At 41.3% G+C, this 22,595-nt stretch overlaps 1 protein-coding gene across 3 annotated transcripts in view; it reads left to right on the plus strand.

The window, feature by feature from the left end:
• PHTF1 (putative homeodomain transcription factor 1) overlaps positions 1 to 22,595 on the plus strand; it is a 383,734-nt gene that overhangs the window by 322,097 nt on the left and 39,042 nt on the right. For all 3 annotated transcript variants that reach the window (XM_073667168.1, XM_073667167.1, XM_073667166.1), the window contains 4 exons: positions 12,807 to 12,938; positions 13,029 to 13,115; positions 15,330 to 15,485; positions 21,647 to 21,742. In XM_073667168.1, coding sequence (XP_073523269.1) covers positions 12,807 to 12,938; positions 13,029 to 13,115; positions 15,330 to 15,485; positions 21,647 to 21,742 — 471 coding nt within the window. The remainder of the gene's footprint in view (positions 1 to 12,806; positions 12,939 to 13,028; positions 13,116 to 15,329; positions 15,486 to 21,646; positions 21,743 to 22,595) is intronic.

The following is a 22,595-nucleotide window of genomic DNA, read 5'->3' on the forward strand; positions in this document are numbered from 1 at the left end:
TCCCACCAGAGGGGGCTAATGGGCACCAGGTGCTGCCTCTTCTGGCATTCGGGAGACTGGGAACACAAAAGTGATAGGAACCAGTTAGTGGGTGAGGGTGGAGGACTCACATTATAGTGACACCTTAAATTTCATATTTAATTCACTGCCATCTTGGCTCTTGGTTCTCGACTGTTCTCTGACAGGTCACCGACTGTTCTTGACTGTACTCTGACTGGTGTCAGATCGTGATCTCCCCCCCTGAGCGTGAATCCTGTGTGGACATGCAGAGGATGGAGACACGGCCCTCATTCCCTGGCCTTGGGACGATAGGCAGGCGGGAGATAAGGAATATCTCAGCCCGGTCGAGGACCATGACCAAGAAGGCCCGGAGCTTTAGAGTGTAGCTCCACTGCAAATGGGTCCTGGGGAGGATGCAGACGGAGCGGTGTACGCCACCTTTCCTCGCCTACCTGATCTATTCAGAGGGATTCCGGTTGCAAGAGGGGACCGGCCCTCGACACCTGACCTTGCAACTCTACGTCCTGGTCAGGGAAGCCCGGTAGGCCCTGAGGATCCCACCGGGAACGGGAAGAATGGCGCTGCCACCCGTACCCTTGTTCTGAGAGAAGCTCAGAGGGAGACCCGGCCTATTCACACCCACACGGACAGGAAAGGACTAGGTCCATTGTCTAGGAACACTCTGGTGCAGGGTCCTGATGTAACACTGTACTTACTCGGAGGTTGTCGGACCCCCGCGTTTATGGTGACCACAGGACTCCGCAGGAGCAGGGAGTCGCCTTCCTACTGCCATCTCCATCGTGAGTAAAGCCTTGGATGTTCACCCCTATGGCCTCCGGACTCATTATTCTGCACCACACCGTTCTACGTAGCATCAGACCTCCTGGACATATACCCCTTCCTTCCTGCCCCGCTGCCCCGAGGCCTTGATCCGCCTGTGGGGAGTAGTAAGAACTAACATAACACCATGCCTCGGTGGACTGCAGCGGCGCTGGTGGCTCATCACCAGGTGCCACAGGAGGCGTAGTCGCAATCAGCCACTCAACCCGGATAAGCCCACACCATCATTTTCAATGTGACTGCCCTGGGCACGAAGTGGGTCCGGGCCACGGCTGCACCCCTATCTACAACATCTGGACCCATCTCCTAGTCCCCATCTTCCCAGGGCGAGGGCTTTGAGACGTCACACTAGGCTGAGCACTTACACCATAGTTTCCGTGTAAATCTCTAAATTACGTGATTCAGACGGAACCCATGACGGAAGATTCCCTGTAATGAGGCAGATATAGGCCACTGTGGATGCCATCTGGCCTGTGATCCCACAGTGTCAGCTTTTTTAGGCGTGCATAAAAGTGCGGTTGGCCACAGTTTTGTGCACTTCTGAAATAAAAGGACACCGCTAAACAGAGGCCAGAGTAACTCTGCTGCCTCATTACAGTGAATGGATCCCGCAGGGGTTTCATATGAATTACATCACTTGGAAATTTAGATGGAAACCCCGATGTAAGTGCTCAGCCTCGATTGCCGGATAAATGTTACGTAAAATGTTCCCAATAAAAGCTTCAACTCAGTCCTCAAAAAAAGCTAGTCCCCACTCAGGTCCGTCATCTGTTAAAAATATTCCAAGTTACTGGTAGCAGAAAGGCTCTGGAAAAGCGAAATGGCCCTTGCCCCCCAAAGAAATTCAGAAAATGTTGTGCTCCCAAATCCAAATGCCTATTCTACAATAATTTGTTCTCCAATTGTCAAATAGCGCTCCGTCCCTCCCAGATCTCGCCGTATGGCTCAGCGGTACGATACAGCCACATATGGGGTATTGCCACTTTTAGAAGAAATTGTGTGACACATTTCGGCACCATTTTTACCCATTGCCCTGTGTGAAAATGTAAAATCTGAGGGTAAAACATTTTTTTGTGGTAAAAATATAATTGTTTTTTTCACTGCCCAATGGTATAAAATTAAAAAATTAAAAAATACTCACTACTTCCCTAGATAAATTCCTTGAGAGGTGTAGTTTACAAAATGGGGTCACTTGTGGGGGTTTCTGCTGTTTCGGCATGTCAGCGACTCTTCAAATGTGACATGGTGTCTGCAACCTATCCCAGCCAACATAGCGCTCCTTTCTCTTCCGAACCCTGCCGTACACCAAAGCAGTGGTTTTCCCCCAAATATGGGGTATCGGCGTACTCAGGAGAAATTGCACAACAAATTTCATGGTGCAATCTATCCTATTACCCTTATGATAATGCAAAATTAAGGGATGAAAAACATTTTTGTGGGAAAAATGTGAAAATTTTATTTTTACAGCTCAATATTATAAACTTCTGTGAAGCACCTTGGGGTTCAAGGTGCTCACCACACATCTAGATAAGTTCCCTAAGGGGTCTAGTTTCCAAAATGGTGTCACTTGTGGGGGGTTTCCACTGTTTAGGCACATCAGGGGCTCTCCAAACGCAACATGGCGTCTGCTAATTATTCAAACAAATTTTACATTCAAAAAGTCTAATGGCGCTCCTTCCCTTCCGAACCCTGCAGTTTGCCTAAACAAAACAGTGGTTTTCCCTCACATATGGGGTATCAGCGCGCTCATGAGAAATTGCACTACAAATTGTGCATTCCATTTTTTCCTGTTACCCTTGTGAAAATAAAAAAAATTGGGTCTAAAGTAACATTTTTGTGAAAAAAAGTTAAATGTTCATTGTTTTCTTCCACATTTCAAAAATTCCCGTGAAACACCTGAAGGGTTAATAAACTTTTAAAATGTGGTTTTGAGCACCTTGAGGGGTGCAGTTTTTAGAATGGTGTCACTTTTGGGTATTTTCTGTCATAAAGGCCCCTCATAGTCACTTCAAATAAGATGTGGTCCCTAAAAAAAGTTTTTGTAAATTTTAAAGGGCATGAAAATTCAAAGTTTGAAAATTGCTAAATTTTCAAAATTTTCGCCAAATTTCCGATTTTTTCACAAATAAACGCAAGTGATATCGAAGAAATATTACCACTATCATGAAGTACAATATGTCACGAAAAAAAACATCTCAGAATCAGGGGGATCCGTTGAAGCGTTCCAGAGTAATTACTTCATAAAGTGACAGTGGTCATAATTGAAAAAATTGGCCCGGTCACGAAGGCAAAAACAGGCTCTGGCGCGAAGTGGTTAAATATCTAGGAATAAATAAACCAAAACACAGCAGACTCGATTTACAATTTAATATTCTCCCGTTGTTAGAACTCGCCAACCTTAAATTTGCCATTTGGAGTAAATTACCGTTATCTGTCTCAGGACGTACTGTATAAACCTGATTAAAATGATTCTACTTCCAAAGCTCAGTTATTCCCTCCAGCATAGTGCAGTATTGATTCCTAAATCTTTCTTCTCAAACCTAAATTCATTAGTCTCGTCCTTTGTATGGGGGAAGACTAGACCCAAACTTAAATTGTCCACCTTACATAGATCTAAACAAATGGGAGGAGCGGCACTGCCGGATTTCTTTTTGTATTATTTGGCTGGGCAATCAAAGCTTTGAGTAAGTGGATGCCCAATAATTACCTACCTAATTTGGAGAGCCATTTTGCCCATGCTGCAAAAGTCGATTGCCTGTTGGGTTTTTTAGAAACAGATAAACCTAATAAACCTAGATTATTACACTTACTCCGATTGGCACGATCAGTCTGCAGACAAATTAAAAAAGTGATTCTCTTTGATGGCATTATATCTGAAATGCCATTATGGAATAATACTTATTTCCCAGTGCTACTAAACCACCCGTCCACTCAATTCTGGATCTCACACAATGTTTCCTTGGTTAAAGATTTATATGATCACGGTGTCCTAATGTCCTTTGAACAAGTACAAACTAAATACAGAATCCCTAGGCTCCAAGTTTTTCGCTACCTACAGCTCAGATCAGCAATTCAATCACACTTACGCAACATAAATACAACTCAAACAATATCGTCTTTCCCTTTAATAGGGATCCTTAAATCACAAGGTCCCCAAGGTCTTATTTCCACTTTATATACATACATGTTGTCCGTGGGTACTGATTCTACTTTATTGACAGTAAGAGAAAAATGGAAACTCCTCATTCCTGATATCCAAGATGAAGAATGGGAGGAGGTTCTTGAATCTCCAACCAAGGTGTCCCCATTGCCCAATAACAAAATGACCCAATTATATATAGTACTTGACCCCGTTATGGTTATTCAGAATGGGACTTCAGAATGCTTAAGATGCCATACAATGGATGCGGATTTATACATATGGTGTGGAGATGTCCAGTTATCCTATCCTTTTGGAACGAGGTAACCTCGTTGTTAACCTCCCTTATATCTACTCGTGTTCCTCCTAATCCATTAGTATACTTATTTGGTGTTCTAGATGAAGAGATATGGGAATATCATGTTAAAATTTTCTTGCAGGAGACACTTTTCTTAGCTAGGAAAATATTTGCCCTACGCTGGATGGGTAATTTACATCCATCTCTTAGAGCTTGGATTGAGCTGGTAAACTCAATTATACCTTACGAGCGGACAATGTATCAGAATAGAGGCAGCTTGGGGAAATTCAATAAGATTTGGGATGTGTGGAACTCATCTCACCTTACTATATCAACACATTGATAATGGTCCGGCACCATTATAATAGCTGTAGTAAAGAATACATTGACTCACACTTGATAGTATCATAATGTTATTAACAATGTCGAAATCGCTCTTGGCAGAAGGGTAATCATAATCTTAGTTTTTTCGTTCTTTAAGAATATGATAGTTATGTTGGACGTATTGTATCATTCTGAGTTATGTTTAACCAAACATATATACAGTAAATCTGAATAATGAGTCTTTTAATTACTCCTCAATTGTTCCATAAGCCTCGCAAAAGAATATGACTTGTGGAATTGAAGTTTATACAAATAACTCATTATACAAACTTGCTGTTTTCTTATAATTATTATGATGAGTATGTATATATTATATTGGTTATATACAAAATGTGTACTTTTTTTATTATTGCTGTTTAATAAACAAATTAAAAAAAAAAAGTTAGACATTTTTTCCATTTAATTTGAAAAAATTAACGCATTTAAAAATTGATAGTGGTATCACATCCCCAAAAAGTTAGGTGTGGGTTAACAGAAGGCTGAAAAAGTGTTACTAATGAAAACAGCTTGAATGTTAATTTGCAACTACGTCTCATGGCTGTGTATAAAAAGAACAGATTAGAGAGGCAAAGTCTCTTAGAAGCAAAGATGGTTAGATGTTCACCAATTTGGGAACAAATGCATCTAAAAATTGTGCGATAATATCAGAAATCTGTTCTTCAGAGTAAAATTGCAAAATCTTTGAACATCCCATCATCTACAGTACATAACATCATCAAAAGATTCAGGAATTCTGGAGAAATCCATGTGCACAAGGAACAAGGGATAGATCAATATTGGATGTTCATGATCTATCGAACCCCAAGCAGCATTGCACTAAAAACTATTGTGATTTGATCAAAACACTGTGTTCAGGATTCAGGAATACTTTTAAAAATCATTCTCTGTGAACAGTTTCCTGTGGAATCCACAAATGCAAGTTAAATGGGTGGTCCGAAACGAATATTGATTTTCATCTCAAATGTCTATTTATTGAATTAATATAATCATTTTTTCTAATATAGTTTAATTAACAGGTCCCTACCATTCCCTTTCTAATCTAACTGCTTTATTTTATTTCTTTACCTATTTTCGTTTTCATGACACTTTGACAATCCCCAGTGCATGCTGGGATACTCGAATGGGACATCATCAGGGGGCAGAGGCTGCGGCCACTGCCGCTGCTTCTGTCCCGAAACAAAGCATCACACATGGTGTGATGTCACTTCTCCCCTCCCTATCTTGCAAAAGGACACATGATGGGCTTAGATAGATGGCTCAGCGAACTGTATTACACATGATGGGCTTAGATAGATGGCTCAGCGAACTGTGTTACACATGATGGGCTTAGATACATGGCTCAGCGAACTGTATTACACATGATGGGCTTAGATACATGGCTCAGCGAACTGTATTACACATGATGGGCTTAGATACATGGCTCAGCGAACTGTATTACACATGATGGGCTTAGATACATGGCTCAGCGAACTGTATTACACATGATGGGCTTAGATACATGGCTCAGCGAACTGTATTACGCATGATGGGCTTAGATACATGGCTCAGTGAACTGTATTACGCATGATGGGCTTAGATACATGGCTCAGCGGAGTGCTTTGCAGATGCAGCAATAAGGCCTCATTCAAACGTCCCTGCATTACAGACACCTGAATGAAGTTTTACAAGGAATAAGCAGTCAGGTGACTACACTACTGAGCTCTGGACACTGTGGTGACAACGGGTGAGCACAGGTCAGCAACCTGACATTGTACTACTAATGCCAGGCTACTGAATTGCTCTCACTGCTGGAAGAAGTTACCTCTGCAACCCTGCCCTGAGTAATGAGAGCAGAGCTGAGAACCTCACGGTAGCCTGGTATTAGTAGTACAATGTCAGGCTGCTGACCTGTGTGCGCACCACTGCCCTGGAGATCTTCTTACCACAGCTGCCTGGATCTCCTGTCACCGCTCGACGCTGAACATTGCGGGAGCAGTGACAGGAAGAATCTGTAGCTCAGAGCACAGCTCTGGACTACAATAAAATGGCACCCGATTCCCCCCCACAGCTGTGATCTTGGACAGCCCAAGGGGATGTGCCCAGTTTACAACTGAGGCATCCACAGTACTAGAGAAGCAATCGGACACCAACCGATGGCCTACTCAGACATTTACATATCAGCAAATAAAAATAACAAATAAATAAATGTTAAAACATTTCATTTTATATATTTTTTTAAATAAATAATTACCTAAGCAATAATTAATCATGCAAAAATAAAAATCCCAGAACATTCCCTTTAAGGTGGATCCGTCCCCAGGTCAAAAATGTCCAGTTTCTGTTTTTATTTTATTCCTGCTGCTCCACTGTGTGTTGTTTTGATTAAAATCTGCCTTATGGTTCCAGATAATCCTTATTTAGTGGTAATTTTTATGGTCTTCATCATGGAGTCATGACTCACGGGATTCTCTGGGGGCATGTGTTTAGGTGGCTACTCTGCATAAAAACCCTGCAAAGACCATAGGATTAGAACTGGCCACTTCCAAACTGGTGACGGATGCTCTTTAAAGGGAATTTGTCATAAGGTTATGTCCACCGAATTCAAGAGCAGCATAATGTAGGGGCGGGATATCCTGATTCCAGCGATGTGTCACTTACTGGGCTGCTTGCTGTCGTTTTTATAAACTCATTGTTTTATCAGCAGAAGATTACCGTTACAGGACTAGTAAACTTGCTGCCAGGTAATCCAACTACGCCCCTACCACTGATTAGCAGACTTCTGCCGATGCACAGTGTGCAAAAAAATATGTCAATCAGTGGTGTGGGCGGGGTTAAACAGAGCTCAGCATTCAGAGTACTGCTAGATCTGCAGCTGAGAAAATAGTATTCAATCAATACTGCAACACCCAGTAAAGTAAGTGATACATCACTATAATAATATTCTCTGCTCCTACATGATACTGCTTAGAACATTAACCTGGAGACAGATTCGCATTAAAGAAGCACTCCCATCAAAGTTTGTATTCTCTTAATACTTACAATGGCTCATTTTGCCTTTCTACACAGCTAATTGTTCTCATTTCCATTAGGTCTATGACATCACGTGATTTAAAACTGACTAGCTGAATCCTTCTAAGCTCTATGTAGAAACAGTAGGTCAATTTTCCATGTATGAGTCATAAGTCAATGCAAGTGTCCCTGGTCGGAGGGAAGGGAGAGCAGCTGGATCAGGAGTTGAAGAAGGGAATGATAAATGCAGGGACAAGAGATTTCCTGTTTCTACATAGAGTAGAGAAAAGAGAAGAATTATCTGGGTAGAAAGGCAAAATGAGCAATTGTAAGTACACAGTGCTGTATAATAAGATGACTGCAATATATTAAGAGGATAAAACTTTGATAGGAGGAGTGCTTTTTTAAGTAGATGTACAGATTCCCTTGTCTTTCAATAAAAAAAAATCCATACAATGATATAGGTATTATGGATGTCTGCATTGAATATTTGAATATTTCCTTAGAAAAATAGATTTTTTACAAAGATTTAAAAAAAATAACTGCTTAGAAAACTGAACGGCAGATGGTTTTAAAAAAAAGTTTTTGAAAACGTATCTTTTTCGCATATTTGTATCACATTTTTCTGTCTTTTGGGCAGCAAGGCCACAGAATACAGCCTCTGGAATAAAGGCAAGCGGAGAAATCTCATAGCTCACAATGATATTCTCATTTCATCATCTCACACACAAAGCACTATGCAGCCAGACGCTTGCAATGTAAATGTAATATGCTGTAGCTACATGCCACGATAACCTTTAATAAAACAAAGTGAGCAGTGGTTATTAGAAGCTTCGAGCAGCCAGAGAGAAAATATTCAATTAAACTACAGGAAGGGATTACTGTAGTGTAGAATTAAAATCCTTACATATACCGCAAATGCAAAAGGCAGTTATGAAGGAAAAAGCCACAGGAAAATACGGGTTGACATTCATTTCCTAATTGCCAATGTACAGTAATAAGAGCCACAGTTAATAAAGTAATCGGAGTAAAGCCGCCATAGATATAAAGATTAGCTTTGATCCGGCCACTATTCTATTTTAAAAAAAAAACAAAAAACATTAGGATGTTCTATTCATATACGGTTAATTGCAATAATGGGGATGTTTGTACAATTATTATGCCAAATTAAATGGAATCTGTCAGCAGGTTTGTGCTATATAATCTGACAGCAGCATTGGGTACGGACAGAGACCCTGATTCCTCTTAGTTTACTGGGTGCATCAGTTATGAAAGAATCACAATTTTCTCTCTGGCAGATTTAGCAGAGCTAGTAGTGAGGAGCTCTGTAACCCCGTCTACACCACTGATTGTCAATATACAATGTACACAGTAAGCTGCCAGACAGCTGCTAACAGTGCTGGGGCCAGGGATGGACCAGGGGGCACAGGACACCTAGTCCTGTTGTAATAGTCTCTTGCTGATGATTTTATTGTAACAACAATACACAGCCCAGTAAATGAAACATCACTGGAATCAGGCTCTTAGCCTCTACATCATGCTCCCCTCAGATTACATAGCAAAACCCTGCTGACATATTCCCTTTAATTATGCTAGTACTGCCCTTCATATCTCCAAGAAAATAAAATGATTATAGGTTAAAGCTCCTGAACCCCATGATCCATCATGTGTCCTGGTATGCCTGTTACCTTTGCACCCCTTGTAGCTGCATCCTCGCAAACGTTATAATAGCCAAATTACAGAGTTTCTAGCCAAATTATAGGGTTTTGGTTAGAAATCTTTTGTCAGTAAGGTTATGTTCTCATTTTTGAACATGTATAAGAAATACATATGGAGCTTTTTCCAGCATATACCTACAATGTGTCAATAGACCCTGATGCAGCCAGTGTATGCAAAAAGAGTACCCTTTGACATGCCTTCTCTTTCTCTGTATAGGGAGGTCCAGTCTACTATGCTTTCATGTGCACACATCTATATTATCACTTGCCAAAGTTTGCCAAAGTATACATTGGCATATTTCATTGTTGGAATCTCTGTTCTTTTAAAGCTCTGTGGTGCTGTTTTCAGACAGTTTAAAAGCTGTTGCACAGACTTTGTGTAAGATGCCGGACTATGGGAATAATCTGTGTCACAGAAGGGTATAGGGAACAGTTTGTGAGAGAGGGGGACTATGAGGAGCAGGATGTCAGAGATGAGGGGGGATGGGAAGCAGTCTGTGAGAGAGGGGGGCTATGAGGAGCAGGTTGTGAGTTACGAGGTGGCATGGGAAGCAATCTGTGAGAGGGCGGCTATGAGGATCAGGTTGTGAGGTACGAGGAGGTGGCATGGGAAGCAATCTGTGAGAGGGCGGCTATGAGGATCAGGTTGTGAGGTACGAGGAGGTGGCATGGGAAGCAATCTGTGAGAGAGGGGGGCTATGAGAAGCAAGTTGTGAGATACGAGGTGGCATGGGAAGCAATCTGTGAGAAAGGGTGGCTATGAGGAGCAGGTTGTGAGATACGAGGTGGCATGGGAAGCAATCTGTGAGAAAGGGTGGCTATGAGGAGCAGTTTGTGAGATACAGCTTGGCATGAGAAGCAGTCTGTGAGAGAGGGGGCTATGAAGAGCAGGTTGTTAGAGACAAGGGGGCATGGGAAGCAGTCTGTGAGAGAGGAGGGCTATGAGGAGCAGGTTGTGAGAGACAAGGTGGAATGGGAAGCAGTCTCTGAGAGAGGGGGACTATCAAGAGCAGGTTGTGAGATATGAGGGGTCATAGGAAGCAGTCTGAGAGAGGTTGGCTATGAGGAGCAGGTTGTGAGATACGACAGGGCATGGGAAGCAGTCTGTGAGAGAGGGTGGCTATGAGGAGCAGGTTGTGAGATATGAGGGGGCATGGGAAGCAATCTGTGAGAAAGGGTGGCTATGAGGAGCAGGTTGTGAGATACGAGGTGGCATGGGAAGCAATCTGTGAGAAAGGGTGGCTATGAGGAGCAGGTTGTGAGATACAGCTTGGCATGAGAAGCAGTCTGTGAGAGAGGGGGCTATGAAGAGCAGGTTGTTAGAGACAAGGGGGCATGGGAAGCAGTCTGTGAGAGAGGAGGGCTATGAGGAGCAGGTTGTGAGAGACAAGGTGGAATGGGAAGCAGTCTCTGAGAGAGGGGGACTATCAAGAGCAGGTTGTGAGATATGAGGGGTCATAGGAAGCAGTCTGAGAGAGGTTGGCTATGAGGAGCAGGTTGTGAGATACGACAGGGCATGGGAAGCAGTCTGTGAGAGAGGGTGGCTATGAGGAGCAGGTTGTGAGATATGAGGGGGCATGGGAAGCAGTCAGTGCGAGAGGAATGGGACTATGGGAAGTAGTCTTCAAGAGAAAGTTGGGACCCTGAGTGTCAGTCTGTAAGGGGAAGATAGCCATGGTTTGGGGGACAGTGTGAAGCAGCCTTGGTAGGAAGGCATAATAGGGAGTATTTTGTGTGGAGAGAGGCTATGAAAATAAGTCTATGAGAGAGTTAGGGGACCAGAAGTCTTGGTAGGAAAGAAGGGCTGAGTACGCATTCTGCGAGAGAGCAGAAGGAATATGGAGCAGGATTTGAGAAAGGTCAGGGTCATCGAAGGCAGATTTTGAAAGAAATGGAGTATTATGGAGGCAGTCATTGTGAGAAAAAAACATAAGAAGGGCGGCACGGTGGCGCAGTGGTTAGCACTGCAGCCTTGCAGTGCTGGGGTCCTGGGTTCAAATCCCACCAAGGACAACATCTGCAAGGAGTTTGTATGCTCTCCCTGTGCTTGCGTGGATTTCCTCCCACACTCCAAAGACATACTGACAGGGACAGCGACGATAATGTATGTAAAGCGCTGCGGAATATGTTAGCGCTATATAAAAATAAAGATTATTATTATTATAAGAAGTATTTTCTGGGAAGAAAGGACATGGAAAGCTGGCTGGAGAGATGGGAGAAAGCAATATCCACAGCTGTTAAAGGAAAGCTCTCTCCTTTCACAGTGGTGAATACTGCTTTTTCCTCCATTGAGCCATTTAAACAGTGTTCCCTCATCCAGCGGACTGATGAAGGTCAAGTTGTAGACCGAAACATCTCCTCTTTGTCTGGATAATACCACAATAAAATTCCACCTTTATTTATCACATCTAAGTGCCAAGTTTTTGTATACTTTTGATAGAATAACCAATCAAAAGACTTCTCTTGTGGGGCTAAATAGTATGTAAACATTAGTTAATAAAATGTTGGGGAAAAAAACAAATTTTAAATAAACATAAAAATAACTTTTAACCATTACAAAATGTTTTTTTTTATAATGATGAGATGAGTCTGGGAGCAACTTTCTCCTTATAGAGAACACATGAACACTTGGCTGAGCTGAGCATTCATGTGTATGTGGGAGTTTGGAGAGATTGCTCTCAGAAGAAGGATAGATCATCAGTATCATATCAGAGACGTCTGACACTGGCCTTTGTCACCAATCAGCTGTAGTGCACCACCCGCCTGATGGAAATAGTGTTCGGAGTGGAACACCGCCACTACAACACACTGTTCAGCGGCTGCTCCCAGGTACTGAAGATCATCCCCTTACACTGTATACAACCGGTCGCTGCTGGAGCTGGTAACAAAAGATCAATAGGGGTGTTAGGTGTTGGACCTCCACTGATCAGATATCTGTGTCCTATCAAACCGGCTGTTTTTAATTGAGACAAACCCTTTTTTAATCAGAATTCTGCTTTTTTATTTTTACAAAATATTTGCGAAAGAAGCTGAATTAAACTTTATATTTTGCTTGCGATTTTCTGATTAAAACCATCTGATAGCTTTGTACTTGGTGGCTTTATTTGATGTTTGGACGGTGCATTATACATTTGAACAAATACCAGCACCTATGACATTCGCTTCAATAATATACTATGTTTTATATTTTGTGCTTATTTTTTTTATTTTGTATCACCTTTTGTTGTAACATAATAATTCCTTGGATTTATAGATTTCATAGAGATGCAGTGCTTGGTAGTACGCAATGTGTATTCTTGTGAGAAATGCATTTGTATTCACATATATGCTATATGTCTTTGTGACCTTCTTCTTACAGTCACTCTTTGTAGCTGTAAATTACAAGTACGGTTTCTTCCTCTACTCTCTAACATAATACATTCCTTGTTTTCACCTGTAGAGATTTTTGATAGCGAAGTTATTTAGCCATATCACCTCTGCCAGGAAGGCTCTGAAATCTGAAATTCCACACTTCCGACTGAAGAAGGTGCAGAATATTAAAATGTGGCTCTCCCTACGGTCCTACTTAAAGGTGAGCTAAGGTGTTACACAGCTACTGTACATGATATATAAACTTCTTCCACCCCTCAATAACTTATTTTTTCTATTTTCTTCCTACCAGAGACGAGGACCCCAGAGATCAGTGGATGTTATTGTATCTTCAGTATATTTGGTAACACTCTCTATTGCCTTCATTTGCTGTGCTCAGGTTAGTATTCACTATATAGACACAGTTATGTGCCAAACATCTTCAGATGTGTCTTTTTCTTAACTTAGCTTTAAATCTGATTTATCCCATGCTGTATAACAAGATTTAGTGAATGCATGATAAAACCATATACAGTCATGGCCGAAAGTGTTGGCACCCTTGAAATTGTTTCAGAAAATGAAGTATTTCTCCCAGAAAATGATTACAGTTACACATGTTTTGTTATACACATGTTTATTAGCTTTGTGTGTATTGGAATAACATGAAAAAAAAACATTAGAAAAAATGGCAAATTGGATATAGTGTCACACAAAACCCTAAGAATGGTCTGGACAAAATTGTTGGCACCCTCAATTTAATATTTGGGTGCGCAACCATTGGAATAAATAACTGCGATCAATCGCTTCATATCATAATCAACAAGTTGCTTACACCTCTCATCTGGAATTTTGGACCATTCTTCTTTTACAAACTGCTCTAGGTCTCTCAAATGTGAAGGGTGCCTTTTAAGATCTCTCCACAGGTGTTTAAGCGGATTTAGATCAAGACTCATTGCTGGCCACTTCAGAACTCTACAGCACTTTGTTTCCATTCATTTATGGGTGCTTCTTGAAGTATGTTTGGGGTCATTATCCTACTAGAAGAACCATGACCTAGGATGCAAACCCACGTTTCTGGTGCTGGGCACTAAATTGAGACACAAAATCCTTTGGTAATCTTCAGATTTTATGATGCCTTGCACACAGTCAATGTACCCAGTGTGAGAGGCAGCAAAAAAAACACAAAAACAAAAGCTGCTTGAATCTCCACCATATTTGACTGGTGGTACTGTGTACTTTTCTTTGCAGGCCTTATTCCGTTTTTGGTAAACAGTAGAATGATGTAGGAAGTAGTTTAGAAAAACTCCAGCACCTTCTCCGTATCCATCACAAGAAATGTAAAGTTAAAACGTCCATTTTATTAGTTCCATTAGAAAAGCGCCATATGTAAGGCAGCCTTACATATGGCGCTTTGTTAATGGAACTAATAAAATGGACGTTTTAACTTTACATTTCTTGTGATGGATACGGAGAAGGTGTTGGAGTTTTTCTAAACTACTTCCTACTGCTTCTCATCCCTGGATTTGCTACCAAGGATTTCCATGCACCAGTGGACCCTTATGGCATTTGCATGTTAGGCTGAAATTTTCTCTTTTTTTCCTTATATACCTAGTAGAATGATGTGCTTTACCAAAAAGCTCTATCTTGGTCTCATCTGTCCACAAGACGCTTTCACAGAAGGATTTTGGCTTACTCTACTACATTTTGACAAACTGCAGTCTAGCTTTTTTATGTCTTTGTGTCTGCAGTGGGGTACTCCTGGGTCTCCTGCCATTTCATTCAAATGTCGACGGATAGTTCATGCTGACACTGATGCATTCTGAGCCTGCAGGACAGCTTGAATTGATTTGAGCTGCTTATCCACCATCCTGTGTTGCAACCTTTCATCAATTTTTTTCTGTCCACATCCAGGGAGATTAGCTACAGTGCCGTGGGTTGTAAACATCTTGATTATGTTGCGCACCGTTGATTGTTGATATTTTTCATCAATTTTGGTTCTCAAGTCCTCAGACAGTTCTCTTCTCCTCTTTCTGTTCTCCATGCTTAGAGTGGCACACACAGACACACAATGCAAAGGCTGAGTCAACTTCTCCCTTGCCCCTTAGTATATTTCCTTGCGACATGAGAGTTCCCCTCCCATCACTAATTTATAATACTCACCTAACTTTGTTTCTACAAGAAGTCAATTGTGGATTTGACTTATTCTTGGCCCATGCCCCTTGCAGTCTGACATTTGCTGCCATGATGACATCTTTGCACCTGACCTGTAATCGTGTGTCAATACATGGTGCAAAATAGACCAGTGTTCGGAATAGTCTAGAAGTCTATGCATTGAATACAGATACCAGGAGTCATCACAGGACAATAGCCCCCTTTAATATTCACAATTAGGCTATACAAATGTCATGGACATATGACATCAATATCTAAGCAATTGGGGTGCAACCTGCTAATGGTACATCAAACATGTAACACTGCAAAGTATATCAATTTCATATTAATATCTGGATTATGAAAATAGTTAAATAAAAGAAAACGTTTTGAAAAATGGGATTAAATGGTATACAGTACAGTAATATGTTATAATTCATCATTTCCATGTTCTTCTGTACAGGTTCTTCATGGGCATGAAACATTTCTGAGTTATGTTTATAACTGGGAGTTACTCATCTGGGAAGCTGCATTGCTGATCTACCTTCTGCGTCTCACTTCCTTAGGATCTGACACTAACAAGAAATACAGTAATGTGTCAATACTTCTTACTGAAGAGGTAAAAAGTGAATAAATCTAACACCGAGAGACATTATAGATTAGCAATATTTAGAAAGCGGAATTATCAATGTTTTGCCTATGTCTGAATCATGGACTTCTTTTCATCCTGGTGCTAAAAATCCTACAGACGACCGTGACGTCACTACTTGCCCAATGAATGATTCATTTCAAGAATCATCTTCAGTTTAAAAGAGTGCTTGAAAGACCCTAAAAGAGCCTCAGCACAGCCGGTGTGATAAGATCACTGGATCTCACCTGCTGCGAGGAGCATCAGACCACACTCTGCACAGAGCAAAGCAGCATATCAGTGGAATTGGTGTAGGTGAGTAGTTTTATTTTTTGTTTTAATGTTGTCAGTACTTATGAGTGGAAATTCTATGTGTGTGGGCATGTGGGTGCATCATATTGTGTATAGGTGCTGTGAGGGCAATGATGCAAGGGAATCTCATTGGAGGAACTATTAAGACATCATACTGTGTGTGGGGGCTACAATGCTATGTTTGGGAGATATGGAAGGCATGATATTGTGTGGGGAGCTGTGGGCGCATCATGCTGTGGGAGCCATGATACTGTGTGGGTGATATGAGATCATCATAATTTGTGTAAGGCCATGTTTGGGACTGTGGGACCACTGTGCTGTATGAGGGTCTCATAATCTGTGTGAGGCGGGAGGGCTTTGATGCTTTGTGGAAAACTGTGGGGACAGCATATTGTGTTGCAATCTTATAATTTATGGGGAACTATGAGGACTTTATACTGTGTGTGTGTGGGGGGGGAGATGACTTGCTGTGTGGCCATGATATTGTGAGTGGGTGTCTCATAGCATATAAGAGAACTATAGTGATACTGTGCTATGGGGTAACCATCATAGTATGTGAGGGACATCTTGCAGTGTGGTGGGCTGTAGTGGCATGATACTTTGGGGGATGTACTGAAGGAGTATCATATTGTGTGGGGGGGAACTGTGATTGCCCTTATACTGTATGAGTGACTGTTAGGACCATTGTACTGTTTGTGGGGATTATGAGACATCATAATGTGTGGTGGAATTTTAGGGACATCATACGTTGTTGGGGCTGTGCAGGGTATTATACTGTGTTGATGGGTCATGGTGGGGACATCATATTGTGTTGAAGGTACTGTGGGACAACGTACTGTGTTGGCGACACTGCCAGCAAAATGCGGTGTTGGAGGCATCTTACTTTTCTGAAGGCACTGTGGGGGGTCATCATACTGTGTTTCTGGGGGGTACTGCGGGGGGAAATTTTTGCTGGCATCATACTCTGAGGGTCATGAAAGGAGTATCATAGTGGGTGAGAACATTAGGGGGCTTCAGTACTTCAAGTACTTTGTTTTTGCTGCAGTAGGTGTACTTCTTCTTGTCTTTAAAAGTTGGAAGGTATTTCCTTCTGTTTCTACACCTATGCACTGTGAGCTATCTATTCTTTTAGACTTTTAGACTATGGAGTCCCATGATTTCTTTGTATACCTCTGCCTATATTCATAGGTGAATACTCATTATTCCACTTTGTATTCCTTTACATTTGTTAACTGGCTAATAACTATCCCTACAAATGTAACACAGGTGCCGGAATGCAACGCACAGAGACCGCGAGGCAGGAACAGTCAGGGCTTGATATAACCACTTTATAAGTATAACAATTATTTTAAAGGGATTAGTAACAATAAAAATCAACAGTAACTTGAATTAACAAAAAATAATTTTTCAGCAAATAACGGTAATGTTCTTTTCTGTAATGAGGTGCACCTAGTCATAGGAGTCACCACTTAAGTTCTTTTTCTATCTATATGTCCCTAGCGGGGGTCATCAATTCTTCCCGCTAGGCCGCAAGTCTCTTCCGGATATCGTCAATCAGATTCCGTTTAGCCTCCCACACACCAACCGGCCTCCTCCCAACCTGAAGTCCTAATCCCAACTGTCCCCTGTACTGTAGATGAAAATTGGAAGTGAAATAGCCGTGTATCAATTAAAATATAACTTTTATTAATTATTTATAAAATTATTAAAATGCAAGTGCTCACAAACTAACATGAATACAAAAAATAGGAGAGTGATCCACTCATACACTCCTTTTCTCAAATGTCACACCCGATATAGAGACATCAAATGTTCAAGTGACCTCTCGTGTGTTACTGGTCATCCAAAATACACAAATTTCCGTATTTATAGGAAAGTATGTGTTAAATAGGATAGTCCAGCTAACAAGAGTCAATAGTCACTCAACAAAAAGCACCTTATGATACAAAGCAAAGACCATACGGAACCTTAACCCCCTCAATAATAAATGAGCATAGAGGTCAGTGTCAAATATTATAAGAGATGCTTTTTGGGCAGGAGAAATACAAAGGTAACATGATTATTTACCAAACACGCAGAACATCATAGTGTTGGGGTCTTCCCAATGTTAGCCCTCCTTCACTGTTTGATATTCAATTTGTATAAACAAACCAATAGGCAGGGAATTGACCCATATCCTTCTTAGTAACCCTACAATAATTATCCCCAGTTAATCAGACATGGGTGAAATAGTAGGGAAACATAAATTTATCTAGGTAAACGGAACGATCTCACCCATATTTCTGGAAACATCTATTGTCCAATCTCCATTGTGGTGAGCATTACCTTATACGAACCGCTCCGACGCGTTTCTTCATATTGATTCTTCAGGGGAATAGGGTTCATAAATTTCCATCCATGCAGGGGTGAAAAAAGTTCTTCCCCTAATCTGCGCTGCTACAGCACATGGGAGGATCCCTCCTTAAATATTGAGCGCTGCACTTGGATTGGGTACAGCGTGTCACATGCTGCCATCCCCATCCTAAGTACAAATCACTTCCTCCAGTTTGGAATGCTGCCTGACACGCATGCGTCATTTCCGGGGGTGTGGCTATGACGGACTTCCAGGTTTCCGGAGGTGTGGCTATGACGCACTTCCGGATTTCAGTGGAACGCATACTAAATGCGCTCCAGAATGTGTTCATCACATCCGGGTGTGCGACGATGGACCCAGAGCCAGATAAGGTGCTCAGATCCTTTTACATCACGCTCCCTCTATTGCCAGTGAGATGAGCATCTGTACTCCCTTATAACTTATGGGGGGCATACAATGTAATCAATATGTGGACTATATAGTATAGCCCTACATGCCCTTTACCTGCATGTACGGGGTCAATATACTTAAACCACGGGTCATATATTAATCTTTTACACCCGAGGAGAGGGTGCTAAAAGAGGCATTATCTCTGATTAGACAAGAAGGTTCATCACTGAAATGAAGGGATAGAAACTGGTATTTTTTGAGGACAATGGAGTGCCACACAAGGATAGACAGAATGGTCACACCAAAGGAGGGGGGGGGACAAAATGAAAATTGGAAGTGACGGCCCTGCTCTCACATGCTGTTCCTTTGCTACTGCTGGCACGCCTCTCCTGTCATAGTCTTCTCTTAGCTCTTCTCGGCTTGACTGTCCACGGCAGTCTCTCAGGCTTGGGGCTAGGGGGTCCAGACCTCAGCTCTTGACAGGCGACGTCGGATCCCGGGAACTTAATCAGTGCATAGCGTGGGTCCTGGCTCTGGCCAACCTACGCAGAACTCTGGGCACTTCTGTGACGGGTCCGGACCTTATCAGGTGGCATCCGGCCATTGGGTGACGCAATGTCCAGCTGAGGCCTCTCACACTGGGCTCTGCGGCACCTCTAGAGCATGTCTGCTCTGCAGCCTGGCACCAAATCTGCCTGTGGTTTGGCACGCAGGACTTTTATATCCAGGAAATCCTTCCTGTGGGTCACCTGGGATCAGATCCGGCATTTGAATTTACTCCCCCTTCAAATCTTCTAGCACAACTTGGTTCCGCTTGATTTCGCCTGGCCAGCAGATGGCAATCTTCCCTCACTAATGGCACATTCTGCAAGAGTTCTTCTGATGTTTCATTGCCTTCTACTACACTAACATCAAAACAACAGTGCAGCACAGAGCTGGAAAAGAGAATGATAATAAAAATATATTTATGACCTATGGTGCCATCTTCATGTGAGCAATCAGATAGGCAAAGGTACTTTTTCAGTTTTTTTTATAAGCTTAAAATTTTTGCGTACCTGTGTATATTTTAGATCTATTTTATATTTGTAAGATGCATTTACACTGCACTATTATCAGGAACAATAATCATCAAGTGAAAACTGGCTGTCATTCACCCACTGATCAAGCAAAATGCTCCATCATGTGAAATGATTTTTTAGCTTGGGTAAAGAAATCATTCTTCTCGACAGCACATTGTCTTGTCAAAAACATTGTGAAATGTGGGCTGCCTATCTAAACAAGCTATTAAAACACTGCGGATCTGAAAATATGTAGCCGATCGACAGTGGTTTAGCAGCAGAGATCTCTCAGTGTAAACCTATAAAGTCTAATACACAAATCATGTGGATGATTACCCTTGCACCAGGTATAAACTACTCTAGTAGCAGTATACATAACAGACAGAGACTAACAGAAAATGCACTCCTCAATGCTGAAATTGCAACACTAAAAAGGAATAATCAAGGAATTATGGAAATCACAGGATAGATAGACATGTTAATTTATTTTATTTATTTATTTTACTCCGTTATATAGCGCCATTAATTCCACAGTGCTTTACCGACAATATGGGCACTGTCCCCATCGGGGCTCACAATCTAAATTCCCTATCAGTATGTCTTTGCAATGGGGGAGGAAACCGGAGAACCCAGAGGAAACCCACGCAAACGCAGGGAGAACATACAAACTCCTTACAGATGTTGTACTTGGTGGGATTTGAACCCAGAACCCCAGCGCTGCAATGCTAACCACTGAGCCACCGTGCTGCCCTAATGACATGCAAATGATGAAAAAATGGAAAGTAAATTTTCAAAACATCTCGATTTATTCAGAATTAAGTATGAGAGCCATCTTGCTTTGCCCAATGACAGCTTTTCAGAGCTTTTAAGGCACTGTTTGATGCCTTAGTCTTAGTATGTGATGTTCAGTTTCAATTGTAATACAAAATGGATCAATCATGGAACCAGTGGTACAGGCATTTCTCCAAAGTGTCCCAGTAGCTATTTCTCAATACAACAACACCAGGTCTGTGAGCAGCCTATGTGGCCTAAACATGTTACCATGACCTTCAGAGTCTCTGCACTTGTCTCCCATTGCGCACATCTTGAATGTCATTGGTCAGCAATTACAAATGCCAGGAGCAAAACTTGTGCCCAAGTGCATTCAGCGTGGTCCAACATTCCTCAGACAACCATTAATCACCTCAATGTTAGCAGCCAAGTTGTGCATTTATTTCTTCACTTGATGCTGAATAAATTGAGATGTTTTGAAAATTTTGTTCCCATTTTTTCATCATTTTCATATCAATAACATGTCTGTCGATCCCGTGATTTCCATAATTCCAGGACTACTTCTTCATGATGTTACAATTGCAATGTTGAGGAGTGATTTTGAGAATTCGGTTTGAGGCGAACCATGATTATAATTAGATTGCAAAATACACTATGGAAAATAGAAAACAGTTTTGTGTCTTTTGCAATCCTCAAAACCTCAATGGATTAATAGAAAGAAAAAAAAAGAGCTCTACATAACTTTTTATTGTTTCTATGAGATTGCATCTGTAGCAAAGCAGCAGTATAATATTCTACACTGATGAGCTCTGAGCTAAAGTCATAAAAAAACACAATAAAAATCTCTATTTGGGCATAATGTATCATAATGATATTATACAGTGCATATCCATATTTGCCGTCTCCACTATGCCAATGAGCATCAGTGCCCACATGTTCATTGTTTGTTTTTTTCATAAATTCCAGAAATCCTGTTTTTATTGGACAGTTTTGGGGGGGTGGAAAATGTCCTGTTATTTGAGATTAAAATGCATTATTGACAGTCGCTGATCCCAAACACTTCCCAATGTGATCTTCCAACATAAAAATGACATGGGCAACTTTGAAGTGACTTGTTTGCCATAAAAATAAAACTCACACCCTGTAAAAATAAAACGCCAACATTTTGTCTATTAAAATAATTATTATTTATATGGTTAATTGTTGACATGTATTATTAATAATAACAATTTTTAAGGATTTTTACATCATTTTTTTTTCATCTGAAGATCAACCTATATCTCAAAATGGAGAAGAAGCCAAACAAGAAAGAACAGCTCAATATTGTGAATAATGTCCTAAAATTGTCTTCCAAACTTATCAAGGTATGTATACCGAGAATGTAATCACGTAATATATTGGTGAAATAGCAATTGTTTCTGCACAATGCATGCTTTGAGGATTCTCTGGTGCCAGCGACGGGGGAGGCAGTCATGTGATCGCAAGTGGATGAAATGCATACTCCCGGCCACATTCCGACTAGACTGTTTCTGGCCTTGCTACATACACTTGCATTGAGCGAGGCTGTGCACGTCTAGTTCGAATGTGGCTGGTAGTATGCATGTCACATAACCGCCACCCCCGACACCGGAGAATCCTCACAGCGCATAGTGTGTGCAATGTGAGGACTCACAAGTCTGCAGTCACACAGAGTGACTGCAGACTTGTAGTTTAAGATCGGACGACCCCTTTAAACCAATTTATTATACAAATTACTTGAATGAATAGAACAGATAAAAAAGTTGTGCTACTCATTCAGGTCAGTACTTTTGTCCATTGAGTGCAGTATTATAGCAGTTAATGTGCGGGTCGTAGTGATAGTTAAGTTTGTCACAGTAGATAGCTTATAAAATAGGCAAAGATTCAGGTTGCTGCTCTAGTCTTCTTTGCATACACCGTGTCCAAGGCAGAATTGTTGCTGCAACCTCTCTGACACCCACATATCCTGCCTGCCCATCATTCTCCATAGCTGTTCCTCTGTTAAAGAGAACATGTCATCAGAAAATGACCTATTGTTTAAATCAGGTATTTACTTTCAATGCATTTTAAAAAATGATACATACAGTTATATGAAAAAGTTTGGGCACCCCCTATTAATCTTAAGCTTAATGTTTTATAAAAATTAGTGTTTTTGCAACAGCTATTTCAGTTTGATATATGTAATAACTGTTGGACACA

The sequence above is a fragment of the Phyllobates terribilis genome, unplaced genomic scaffold (genome assembly GCF_046119375.1).
Source record: "Phyllobates terribilis strain yellow unplaced genomic scaffold, ASM4611937v1 Scaffold_2__4_contigs__length_985480577, whole genome shotgun sequence".
In the NCBI taxonomy this organism is placed as follows: domain Eukaryota; kingdom Metazoa; phylum Chordata; class Amphibia; order Anura; family Dendrobatidae; genus Phyllobates; species Phyllobates terribilis.